A 13,918-nucleotide genomic window follows, 5' to 3' on the forward strand; every position below is an offset into this window, starting at 1 on the left:
TTATGAAGACATTTTCCCTTAATGTGTCCAAACATTTCACATTCATGAAGTCATTTATTTTAGAGCAAATCTAAGCTTATAATATTAAATTTTAAAATATTACAATACTTGCGAAGCAATCAGCAAAGAAAACTACTCCAGCCAATACATTTAAGTACTCAGCATTTCTGGTACAAAACCCAGGGAACCAACACATAGAGCTTTGCCTGTGTAACACTTATATAAAGTCTGCACTTCACTGCACTGCTGTGGGATTATGCCAACATCTTTGCCTTCCACTCTAAGACCTCTTCCACGGTGGTCATGCAACTCGTAGTAGCTATCATTTACAAAGTTGCTTTGTCCAGACCCCCAGAATACAAGCTCCATGAAAATCACTGCACCTGGGCACAAAAAAAGCCATACCATTTTAAACTGAAGGAGACAGAAATCAGATCACTTGGCCAACTGCTCTTTGTAGCCTAGAGGTAGGCCTTTGAAGTAAAACTCGAGAGGATCCAAGAACACTTGGCGTTTAGTTATCCCTCTTCCAACAGTGCCTCTGAGGTCTCAGATCCATTCTCCAGGGCAGCAGCCTTGGGTTAGCAAAGCCAGCACACTGGTGGAGTGCTGGGCCACAACAGGCCCTGTGAATCCCCTTTCTTGATCCAGACAGCTCGAGCTACAGTTATCTAGGACAGAGATGTCATCTTTAAATTCCCTGGAGAAATAAAACCTACAAGCTCATTTGGTAGTTTTTGCCCCCAGCATAGTCAGGTTTACAGTTCAAATTCTTTAAGTTTTATAGAAGTCTCCTTGATCTAGACGTCCCGGCTAACAGTTCATTATCATCTTAGATTTTTTAAAAAAAAATCATTTTTCTTGGGGACGCCTTTCATAATACGGGGCCTAATACCTGTTTGTTTCCCTAATTTTGAAATAAATCAAGTTTTATTCAATTTTATAGGCATAAATCAGGGGACCTGACATGCAGTTAGCTTGAATCTAATTAACAATTAGATCTTGGAACAGGCCTAACATCCATTTTACTCAAATTACATAAAATCCCTGAAGTTGGAGAGTTCTGTCTTTATACGTGGCAAAGCAGGAAACAGAGGGAGGTTAAAGGACTTGTCAGAATTAGTGACAAATTTGAGGCTAAAAGCCAAGTTTCCAGATGCTCCAAATTCAATGTTCATTCCTCTTGACTAGCTAATTTCCCTGGTGCTTTGGCCTTAAAATTTGAATTTTTGATGCTTATAGAAAAGGCAAAAGAGCCAAAACCTCTCAAGAGACAATCAGCTGTGCCAAGACACTTTCGTCTGGCATCCTCTTAGTGCAAGGACCATGTTTATTTAGCTCCGTTTTGAATGGGGCAGCACGGACCTGCCTCGGTGTCCTCCGGGCCTGCCAGCCATAGGTTATGTACTTTTCTCCCCTTGCTTTCCCTCCACATCTGTCTTTAATCTTTGCCACTGCAGCCTCCTCACTAACTTGACAGTTCATTTAACTCCAATGAAACACATCTACGAAATGTCTTTATGTTTACCAGAACATCTGCTGCAAAGCGTCTTCCACAGACTTCACAGGGAAATAATGCCTGATTGCCATCTGTATAGGATCCAAGAGCACATTATGTTAGTTTCATGGAATTGCCTGTCCGAGAAGAAATGACTAACTGGAGGAGACCTTGGGAGCTTGATATCCGCACTCTTTTCAGTCCCCAACTACTTTTTTCTTTTAGGAAGATTCTTGTAAAATTCACCCGGGTTTTCTTCTCCTACCATAGACTTCTCTCTTTATTAAACTGGTAAATTCCATATGCCTCAGGCAACAAGAGTATAATTATTTAATACATTTCTTTTCTTTTTTTTTTTGGCTGCCCTGCGACATGTGGAAGTTCCTGACCCAGGGATCGAAACTTCGCCACAGCAGCTACACAAGCTGCTGTAGTGACAATGTTGGCTCCTTAACCAGCTGCACCAAAGAGGACTCCAATACTTTATGTTTAAACTAAGTGCCTGATAGCTTTGCTTTAGACATAAGTACCAAGTTGATACCCTAGCATAAAGTCATCAATAAGCCAATGATAACGTCTTTAAGATTCCTACTACAACATAAGATAATTTGTGTGCTAAATGAAGGCATGCCAATTTATCTTGGACCATGTTAAAATGGTCACCTAGTCACTGAATTTAAGATGAACTTTCCTAAGAATGGCTTTCTCCCTCAAAATAAACTCTATGCTGGAAAAACTCCTACCTGAGAGGAAGGAAGTAGAAGAGGATGAAATGGACCAAGTAGAAATGGTGGTCTTTGATCAAATCAGGAAAGTCAGAGCCTTTACAATGAAGAAACATACTAGGATGGCAAACACTATCTAGGGGTGGTACTCAGTGTCAGGTTTCTTCCTGGGACCTGTGAATAACACTAGTGGCTGGCATTTTGTTTGTTTGTTTTTTGTCTTTCTAGGGCCACACCCAAGGCATATGGAGGTTCCCAAGTCAGTGGTCGAATCAGAGCTGTAGCTGCCGGCCTATGCCAGAGCCATAGCAACTCGAGACCCGAGGCGCTTCTGCCACCTACACCACAGCTCACGGCAACGCCAGATGCTTAACCCACTGAGCAAAGCCAGGAATCGAACCCGCAACCTCATGGTTCCTAGTCGGACTTGTTAACCACTGCGCCATGAAGGGAACGCCGTGGCTGGCATTTTAAGTGAGGGACTATAATCATAACACATTCACTACTTGCAATTTTTTTTTTTCTTTTTAGAGCCATGCCTGTGGCATATGGAAGTTCCTGGGCCAGGGGTCAAAGCATAGCTGGCGGCCCACGCCAGAGCCACAGAAACACCAGATCCAAACCACATCTGAGACCTACATGGCAGCTCACAGCAGTGCCAGATGCTTAACCCATCGAGTAAGGTCAGGGATTGAACCTGCATCCTCATGGATACTAGCTACATGAGAACTCCCACTAATTGCTATGTTAAAAAAAGATGCAACTATTGTAGTCTTTTCAAAGTTAAATGAAGCATAAACTCAAATATTAAAAAATAAGACTGACTGTACCCACTACATCCCAATTCTTCAAAGTGCCTAACCCACAGTAAGGTTCTCAATAAATATTGTTGAATGTACAGACCAAAGAAAAACTGAGTTTCTACCATAGGACCAATCATTCACTCAATAAATACTTACCATATGCAACTCTGTGGGAATATTGAGAGAAACCATACATGGGTCCAGCATAGAAAAGGAGAGAAAGTATACCCATAAATTACTTTCAATGAAGTTAGAAAACCATTATGGAATTCTAAAAAAAAGTTTCGTTTCATATTACTGCCTTTCAGTTCCTCTAAAGTTGCGTATACAAGATTTTTTAAAAGCAGATTTTATGGTAAACCATTTGGGCTATGTCAAGGGGAGAGGTCAAGGACACTGGGTAGGAAGAACCTGATAGGGCTGTGGAAGATTCATGTGACAAAGGTGAGCAGGGATGCACGGACGGTGATGGGGAGGGAAAGCGGGATTTTAGGTAAAAAGCTAAAGGTGTAGGCCTGAAATGGAAAGGAAAAAAGAAATGGGAGACACCGTGGTCAAAGAACCAGTAAGTTGACTGGATGTGGGGGGAGTTGAGAGGTGACAAAGAGAGAATGATGAAGGACTGAGAAGATGGCAGGACTGTGGACAGAAGTAGAGAATTCGAAAAGAAGGACCATCTTGTCAGAAACATGACCTCAGCTTTGGAAATATTGAGTTTAAGATAGAGTTATCCAGCCAGCAAGATGGAAATGAGGGAGGTCAGGGCTAGAGACACAGATGTAGGCTTTGTTTGGAGAGTGATGTAAAGGCGTGATACTGCCAGGGAAGAGGTCATGGAAAGAGAAGTACAGGGATGATCCCTAGGGAACTCCATATTTAAAGGCCAAGAAGATGATGAAGATAAGCCAGAAGGAGAAGCAGGAGAGAACAGGGTCATGGAAACCATGGGAAGACGGTTTGAAAAAGGAAGGCCTGATTAACAAGAATCAGATGGTAGCTCATTACAGACATTGTTGATTTAAATGATTTCTTCTCACATCTGCCAGATGGTATTGTATTTGCAACACAGGTCATTCATTACAGCATACAGAAATACCACTCTTCCTCTCTGTTTTTTCACCTTCTAACTCTATAAAAACTTGGTCTTAATTTTTTCTTTTCAACAAGGATATCCCACTCCCCCCTGCAACTTACTCATTAATAAAAATTACCTCCTAATTATAAAAATGCTACTTTTCTAAAACACTAAAGATAATTTATTTTTATATTACTGTAACATGTGTAGGGTGATTTCCTGTTCCCCACTCTTCCTATGTAAGCTTGTTTACTCTTTACAGCAATCCTGTGATACAGGGTTGGTAGCTTTTTTTTTTTTTCCTTTATAGATAAGAAAACAAAGGTCCAAGGTTGGGTGACTTCTCAAGAAAAATAGGCAGTAAGTGATAACTCTGAAACTCGAACTTGAGCCTCTGTAAGTATGAAGACTATTTATTCAACCATCACCATACAGAGATACGATGTCAATACCAACCTGCAAAGCAAATGGAAGTCCCTTGAAGGTCAACAGACTTTGGTTTAAATCAGCTAGTTTTAATGAGCTTGAAATAACGACAGATACAGTATGATTCTACTAAACACCTAAAATAGACCACCATGTTCTGAACCACATTCAACTCAACAATAAGGAAGGAAGGGAACATATGACCAGTCATCTGAACCAAATGCGGAGATCAGGGAGGTCTAGTATTACTTACGCTGAATCACATGGAAAATGTGATCACTAGAACCTTAAAATAATCTCTTCAACCAAGTTGCCTTCAATAGGTGAAGGGTTAAACAAACTGTGCTACATCCAAACCCTGGAACACCGCTCAGCAATAGAAAGGAATGCTATTGATACATGAAACAACCTGATTCAATCCATCTCATTACTGAGTGAAAAAAGTCCATCTCAAAAAGTCACATACTCTATGAGTCTATTTGTAAAACATCCTCAAAATGACAAAATCAGAGATGGAGAAGAGAGTATTGATTGTCACGAGGTAGGGATGGTCAGGGAGGAAGGTGGTTGCGACTATACAACGTGGAATGAGGAGGACCTTTCGGTGATGGAATACTTCTGTATTTTTTATTGTGGTGGTGGGGGTTATGAATAACATGGTATAGGCTTGTAAACACACTGTACCAGTGTAAAGATGTAACCTGGAAACTGGATACAGGTTTCAGGAAACTCTGTAATATTTTGCAACTTTTATTTTTTCTGTCTTTTTGCCATTTCTTGGGCCACTCCTGCGGCATATGGAGGTTCCCAGGCTAGGGGTTGAATCAGAGCTGCAGCTGCCAGCCTACGCCAGAGCCACAGCAACGCGGGATCCGAGCCACGTCTGCAACCTACACCACAGCTCACGGCAATGTCGGATCGTTAACCCACTGAGCAAGGCCAGGGATCAAACCCGCAACCTCATGGTTCCTAGTCGGATTCGTTAACCACTGCGCCATGACGGGAACTCCCATATTTTGCAACTTTTTATACATTGTGTCAAAATAAAACTTTTAAACACTTAGGGAGTGGCAGACTGGCCAGTGGGCCTAGTCTGAGGCTGCACCAGCTTGCAAATAGTTTTATTAGTACACAGTCATGCCCATTTGTTTATACAATATCTACCGTTTCTTTCACACAATAGCAGAGTTGTAATGGAGACCATGTGGCCTATAAAGGCAAAAATTACACTTTTTGGCTTTTATAGAAATAAGCTGCCAAAGAATGAATGAGAATGCGGTAATTAAAAATGTTTTGTGGGGGAGTTCCCGTCGTGGCGCAGTGGTTAACGAATCCGACTAGGAACCATGAGGTTGCGGGTTCGGTCCCTGCCCTTGCTCAGTGGGTTAACGATCCGGCGTTGCCGTGAGCTGTGGTGTAGGTTGCAGACGCGGCTTGGATCCCACGTTGCTGTGGCTCTGGCGTAGGCTGGTGGCCACAGCTCCGATTAGACCCCTAGCCTGGGAACCTCCATATGCCGCAGGAGCGGCCCAAGAAATAGCAAAAAAGACAAAAAAAAAAAAAAAAGTTTTGTGGGGTGTTCCTGTTGTGGTTCAGCAGGTTAAGAACCCAACTGGTATCCATGAGGATAAGGGTTAGAGCCCTGGCCTTGGTCAGTGGGTTAAGGATCCTGCATTGCCACAGGCTTGTGGTGTAGGCCAGCAGCTGCAGCTCTAATTCAACCCCTAGCCTGGGAACTTCCATATGCTGCAGGCGCAGCTGTAAAAAGGAAAAAAAAAAAGTTTTGTGGGAGAAAAACATGGAAAATTTTAATATGCATTTTTATTCATGTATTTACAAATAGACAGGAAGGATATACATATGTATATACATGGTATGCTCACACACTACACACACACACATATATACTGTAATTACCTCTGAGTGGTAAGAATAAAGGTGACTAGTTGTCTAAATTTTCAATTTTTCTAAAAAGATTATGCATTGCTGTTTTTAAAATTAGAACAAAAGGGTGTTCCCACCATGGCTCAGTGGAAATGAATCCGACTAGTATCCATGAGGATGCAGGTTCCATCCCTGGCCTTGCTCAGTGGGTTAAGGATCCAGTGTTGCTGTGTGCTGTGGTGTAGGTCGAAGATGCAGCTTGGATCTGGCATTGCTGTGGCTGTGGCATAGGCCAGCAGCTACAGCTCTTTGACCCCTATCCTGGGAACTTCCATATGTTTGTGCACCCTACAAAGTCAAATAATAATAATAAAGAATGACATTAAAAAAGAATCCTTTTGATAGATAATACTCTAAACCTCTAAACCACTAAGTATTAACTATTTCTAGCTTAACTCTAATCAAAGTTTCAGTAGACTATTAAAGTAGCTAACGTCTTTATACATTGGTTTATAATCTTAAGACAGTTTTTAAAATTAGGGAAAGTAAGTGATCTGGAAGCGATCAACAGTTTTGTTTAGCATATTAACAATGAAAAAAATAAGCATTAGAAAGATCTCAGTTCAAAAATTTTATAAGAAACCTGGAGAGGATTATGCCTGTAATGAAACTGGAAAAAATTCTACTATGAGAATGAGACTAGACATTCTTTTTTTTTTATTATTCAAATGAATTTATCACATCTGTAGTTGTATAATGATCATAACAATCCAATTTCACAGGATTTCCAACCCATAACCCAAGCACATTCCCCCACTCCAAACTGTCTCCTCCAGAGATCCTAAGTTTTTCAATGTCTGAGTCAGCATCCATTCTGCAAATAAGTTGTCTGACCTTTTTTTTCAGATTCCACGTCAGTGAAAGCGTTTGATGTTGGTGTCTCATTGTACGGCTGACTTCACTTAGTATGGTAATTTCTAGGTCCATCCATGTTGCTAAAAATGCTGGTATTTCATTCCTTTTAATGGCTGAGTAATATTCCATTATGTATATGTACCACATCTTGATCCACTCCTCTGTTGATGGACATTTAGGCTGTTTCCATGTCTTGGTTATTGCAAATAGTGCTGCAATGAGCATTTTTTGGAGTACATGTGTCTTTTCGAGTCATGGTTTTCTCTGGATAGATGCCCAGGAGTGGGATTGCTGGATCAAATGGTAGTTCTATTTTTAGTTTTCTGAGGAATCTCCATACTGTTTTCCACAGTGGTTGCATCAATTTACAATCCCACCAACAGTGTAATAGAGTTCCTTTTTCTCCACACCCTCTCCAGCACTTATTGTTTGTAGACTTTTTGATGATGGCCATTCTGCCTGGTGTAAGATGGTACCTCAGAGTGGTTTTGATTTGCATTTGTCTAGTAATAAGTGATGCTGAACATCTTTTCATGTGTTTTTTGGTCATCTGTAAGTCTTCTTTGGAGACATTCTCTTTCTGAGCAGGAAGTTAAGAATGCTTTGTAGAGACACCTACCAACCCACATTTCCTTATAAAGGCATTGTAGAGAAGGAAAAAGGGAGACATTTTCTCACTTAGTTGTCAGTGAGTCAAAAAATTCTTAAGTCCTTTGCAGTCCAGAACATGCAATTAGCAATATTAACATCTTCCAGGGCTCTATGGCAAAGGGGGTGGCATACTAGCCAAAACTTATTGTCTCAGGAACATGAGTTATAAAACAAGAAAGGGAACTGAGACTGAGTTGGGACAATAGAGAGAATACTCAATTTTATTGTTGCTCCCCCCCCAAAAGCTACAGTATACGGACATAAAAACATGGAGAACCACAAGGACAGGGGGGAAAGAGAACAAGAATAAAAAATTGGAATCTGGAAAGCTGACGGACATAACAACCAACTTGGAGGACATAAAACTTCATCAAAATCCACTTCCCAAACTGATAGTAGAACAAACACGACAATCCAGATCTGCACTGCAGAAACCATCAAGATCAGAGAACCCACTGGAGCAGCATAAACCTCTGACACAGGGACAGGATACGTGAGGAGGAAGAAGAAACTGCTAAAACGTGGAGGATCAGGATGAAAGTTTTCTAAAGAGAGGGGAAGATTCCTAGAACCCTCCCTTCACCCCACACCCCCTGGGTGATTGTCTTTCTCCAGCTATAGCAGAAGTCTACTTTCCAGAAAGGAAAGAGAGGAGGTCTGTGTATGAATCAACACAGGGCACCCCTGAAGGCATGGGTAGGCAGATACAGACAGTTATATACACATATACATGGTTGATTCTCATTATTTTGCTAGTTTTATTCCATAAGTCCCTACAAGCACAAAATGAGCAAACACTGCCTCACTCACTATTCTTAGGGGAAATACAAAGTAAGGCTCCTGTGAACTTCTGGATCGTTAACATTTTTTAAATCAACCTATCAACACACAACCTTGTTTTGTGTATTTCTGTTTAAAGACACCTTGTTTAAATACATATATTATTGACTCAATAACACTGGATTCACAGCCAACCACACTAACTCATGCTTGCACGATTATCTAACAGATATGTTTTCTCCATAAGGCACAACACAGCCTTCTTGCACTTAGAAACACTAGATGACAGACTTTCAACACTATGCTTGGGAGCCATGTTAAACAGTGAAATCATCAAGAAAAAGTGCAAAAATATGAAAAGCATGGCATTAAGTAGACTGTAAAAAGGACACTTGTTTATAGTATAAGACCTGAAACAAGAATGACAGATCATCACCTTGTCCTGCTTTAGCTGGGAACGTGTGTGTTGGGAGACTCAACTTCGTAACTGCCATGTGCATGTCTGAGAACACACAAGAGCACCCTGAGTACCAATTTAGGGTTACAAATTTTAGTGAGTAGACAAATTTACAAATAGGGAACCCATGATTAATGAGGATTAACTGTATATGTACATATATACATATGTGTGTGTATAATCTAGTGATTAATCTCAGGAACAGTAATGCTGAAAGCAGAGAATATCCCACACCCACCTTCTTTCACTTAGCTCTCAAAATTCTGCCTGCCAGACCCTTATTCTCAAGGCAGAATGAAAGCTTCCCTGGGAATATAATCATTCCATGGGGAAAGATCTAAAGACACTGACTTTAGAGATTCCCAAACAGCTTACCCAGACCACCCTACAATAAAAGCTCAAAATCGTCAAATGCCACCCATCCAGTTTCCAGTATTTCTTCCTCCAATCTTAAAACATGGTCAGGAATTTCCAAAGATCTGGGCAAAGTCTCTAGTATGTAAGCCCAAAGCAAATCAAAGAGAAAGCTAAAGCTCTTTAGAACTTAAAAGCCTTCAAGAGAAATGAAAAACTCAATACAAGGTTGGAAGGTACAATTATAGAGAAATCTCCCAAAAAATCATAGTAAAATGGCATAGCAATGGAGAAAAACATAATACCTATCCAGGAGGTCCTACTCCAAAGTAATAATTCGGAGAGAAAAGGAGAAAATGCAATGAAGAATATAAAAATAATTTTAAACTATTTCCAGAAGTCAAAGGACACAGGCCTCCTGGTTGAGAGGACCTAGCACAAATGAAAACAGATTTGTAACAATCACTGTCATAGTACAATTTCAGAACACTGGAGAGATTCTACCAACATGGAGAAGAAAAAAAAAGAAGAAAAAAAAGTAACATACAAAGTATCAGGAATCCCTCGTGGCACAGCAGAAATGAGTCCAACTAGGAACCACGAGGTTGCGTGTTTGATCCCTGGCCTCTCTCAGTGGGTTAAGGATCTGGCGTTGCCGTGAGCTGTGGTGTAGGTCACAGAAGCAGCTTGGATCTGGTGTTGCTGTGGCTGTGGTGTAGGCTGGCAGCTGTAGCTCTGATTAGACCCCTAGCCTGGGAACCTCCATATGTCACACATGTGGCCCTAAAAAGACAAAAGACCAAACAAACACAAAAAAAAACAAACAAAAAAACCCCCACCAAAGTATCACAAATCAGAATGGTTTCAGATTCACTAAAAATCGAACTAAATGGAGGGAAATCCTCTAAATTTCTGAGGAAAAATAATCTACACCCTGGTGTTTTATACCCAGCCAAGCTATCAATCAAATGGTGGGGGGTAGAATATAATTCCAGACATGCAAGCTTTCAAAAAATTTACATCCCCTGTACTCTGTCTCACAAAGTATTGGAGGAAGGAGTTCCATCGCAGCTCAGTGGTTAATGAACACGACTAGTATCCATGAGGACAATGGTTCCATCCTTGGCCTTGCTCAGTTAAGGATCCAGCACTGCCATAAGCTGTGGCGTAGGTCACAGATTTGGCTCGGATCCTGCATTGCTGTGGTGTAGGCCAGCAGCTACAGTTCCGATTGGACCCCTAGCCTGGGAACCATCATTTGCCGTGGGTGTGGCCCTAAAAGACAAAAAAAGTTAAAAAAAAAAAAAAAACCCCAAATTACTGGAGGATATGCTCCACAACAAGGTGAATAAAAGTAACAGTAAATAGGCAATTCAACACCCACGAGGGAAAGAAGGGGATCCCCAGAATAATAGCTGGGCACCAGAACTAGACAGCAAACAGTTCAGACTCGAGGTTTATGACTAAAGACACAGATATGCTGAAGGCTGTCACAACCTAGATATTCACTGCCTTTGTAACGTGAGAATAGCATGTCCTATATCTATATCTGGCTCCCTTCATACTGATTGTCTAGATCAGCTGAGGACACTCACTTCATTCCACAGCAAGGTTCTGCACCTAACTCCTGAGATGTACAGAGGTCACAGTAGTGCAGCAGTAGAAAACACAAAATGAGCATACAGCCACTAAGCCTATTTTGGCAGGAGATACAGGATGCCCCAACTGTGGTGACTTGTGTCCCCAGGACTCACTCATCACCTGGCTCACTGACATCTCCATATGGGGCTCTTGTAAACTCTAGGAGCTAAAGTCAGACTCAGAGACTATTTGGCTCATCCTTGAGAGGATGCCTTGATCAAATGGTAGCAAATACTGCCCTGAACTAGATTTATGCTTCTCATTTGCTCAAAACTAAACAAGGTATTGTGTTTACAGGGATACCATGCAGGTGATGGTTAATATAAAAGTCTAGATAGTTTGTAAGAATTACCCAAGGGAAAGGATGAATTGAAATTGAGGATGAACCTACAAGTGGCTTCTGTGTTCTATATCTTAACTTGAATAACCTGTTCTACTTCTTAACTTGAATAGTGGGTAATGTTTGTTTTATTATACATTCCCCTTTAAGTTTCACAATGGAACTACAAGGTCAACAGAAAAGAAAATCATGGACTTGGAGAATAGACTTGTGGATGCCAAGGGGGAGAGGAAGGAATGGGACGGATTGGGAACTTGGGGTTAATAGATGTAGACTATTAACTTTGGAATGAATAAGCAATGAGATCCTGCTGTGTAGCACTGGGAACTATGATAGAGCATGATAATGTGAGAAAAAAGAATCTGTACATGTATGTGTAACTGGGTCACCATGCTGTTCAGCAGATAATTGATAGAACACTGTAAACCAACTATAATGAAAAAAAAATCGTAATATATAAATACACATATATAAAGGTCATTAGATCATTGTACCTTCTTTTGACCTTTAACTGAAACAAACTGGATAAAACATACTAGTGTCAACATACAATCCAGAGGTTCCCTTTGTGGCTCAGTGGTGAATGAGCCCGACTAGGATCCAAGAGGTTGTAGGTTCGATCCCTGGCCTGTCAGTGGGTTAAGGATTTGGCATTGCCATGAGCTGTGGTGTAGGTCACAGATGCGGCTTGGATCTGGCATTGCTGTGGTTGTGGTGTATGCTGGCAGCTGCAGCTGATTCAACCCCTAGCCTGGGAACTTCCACATGGATGTGGCCCTAAGAAGAAAAAAAAAAAAAAAATTTGCTAATCCAATCCAACAAGAAAGTTACAGACAATTGAAGTTCTATCTGTTACCTTAGGTGATTTGATGACATCACAAAGGAGGTATGGATACAAGGCATCACAGGTAATATTCCCAAGTAGTAATAATTTTGATACTTAGTTTGACTTGTAAAATAAGTTATAAAGTATCTAAAAAAGTAATTATGTATCAATCACCCAGTACTTAAAACAAAATAGGTCCAAATTCTTCATGATTTCGCTCCCTTTTGTACCAAGTTTAAGCAAGTCTTTTCTCCAAGTTTAAGCAATTCCTTTCTGAAATATCTGTCCCAATTATCCATTCATTTTATACTACTTAGTGGTCATTTACCAAATATCAAGCTCTGTTCTAGACCCCAGGGATAAAGCAGTAAACAAAAATAACCTGCTCTCAGTTTGAGACTGAAAAACAAGAAAAATTGCAGATACTAATAGATGCTATGGAGAACATAAAGCAGGAAAGGAGAATAAGAATGCAGAGGAGGGATATTTGTGCTATTTTTAATTACATGGTCATGGAAAAGTTTATAGGGGAGGTGACAACTGAGCACCATCCTTAAGGAAGATTTATTTGTAGCAAGAGCACTTCAGGGAGAACAGCAAGTACTGAGATCTTCATTTCAAGAGGTACTTATCACAGTGACTTGGCATTGCTAGTTATATTTTTGTTCCACACACCCTGCCTCCTAAGACAATGCATCCTTGAAGGCAAAACCCTCTCATTGCTCTGGACACCCAACATTTAGCATGGAGCTTAAGTTCCCAACCATTATTTACATATGACTCACATCATAAATATTCCAAAATGTTACAAAATAATGCAAAATACTATATAATAACTTTTTCTACAGAATAAAATCAGGATCTTTACATTTGGAGGATAAATAGCCTAAATCATAACATGCTTTACCAGAGCAGCAGTTTTCAGTCACATTCTCCTGACTGCAAAATACGTAATATGATCGCTTAAGCCATTAGGGTAAGGTGTGGTGAAATTAGAAGCTCCAAAGACAGGCACCTGAATAGCACCAGGTTCAAGTACCATTCCACATCTATAAGATTCTTGCTTGTTTTAAGAACCTTCAATTGAAAGAGCTACCAAAATAAATGGTCAATATCTTGAGGGTTTAGTACATTCCCAACACCAACATATACCATTATTTGGCCCTTTGCTTCTGCAGGTTGGCATTTAAATACATAATCTCCAGCATTCTACTTCTGTAATGACAAGGTTTTCAGCTGAGTTTTTTGGTATTAATGCTGGTAGAGTACCTAATGCTATTGTTTTTCACAACTCTTTTAAAAAAATTCTACAATAATTGCTTATATTTAGAATTGAAAATTTACAGGACAAGATTAACAACTATCAGCTTAGAAAAAGCCATAAAGGAATTATACATGAAGACACTTTCTGATACTTTAGATAGCAAATGCAGCTCACCTGCTAAAAATGATTCTGCCTCAGCCATTTGGTACCCAGCTCAGACCAACAGTTTTCCAGACAGTCCAGATCACAACACATTAGTCATGGACACCTGAACAAGGG

At 40.4% G+C, this 13,918-nt stretch overlaps 1 protein-coding gene across 1 annotated transcript in view; it reads right to left on the reverse strand.

Annotated features, from left to right (window-relative positions):
- Positions 1-3,222, reverse strand: part of ZC2HC1B (zinc finger C2HC-type containing 1B) — a 30,107-nt gene extending 26,885 nt beyond the window's left edge. Inside the window, exons 1-2 of the mRNA XM_047769122.1 lie at positions 3,183-3,222; positions 1,529-1,590 (exon numbers count right to left, since the gene is read on the reverse strand). Coding sequence (XP_047625078.1) covers positions 1,529-1,590; positions 3,183-3,222 — 102 coding nt within the window. The remainder of the gene's footprint in view (positions 1-1,528; positions 1,591-3,182) is intronic.
- Positions 3,223-13,918: the final 10,696 nt, after the last annotated feature.

This window comes from Phacochoerus africanus, chromosome 2 (assembly GCF_016906955.1).
Source record: "Phacochoerus africanus isolate WHEZ1 chromosome 2, ROS_Pafr_v1, whole genome shotgun sequence".
NCBI classification, from domain to species: Eukaryota; Metazoa; Chordata; class Mammalia; order Artiodactyla; family Suidae; genus Phacochoerus; species Phacochoerus africanus.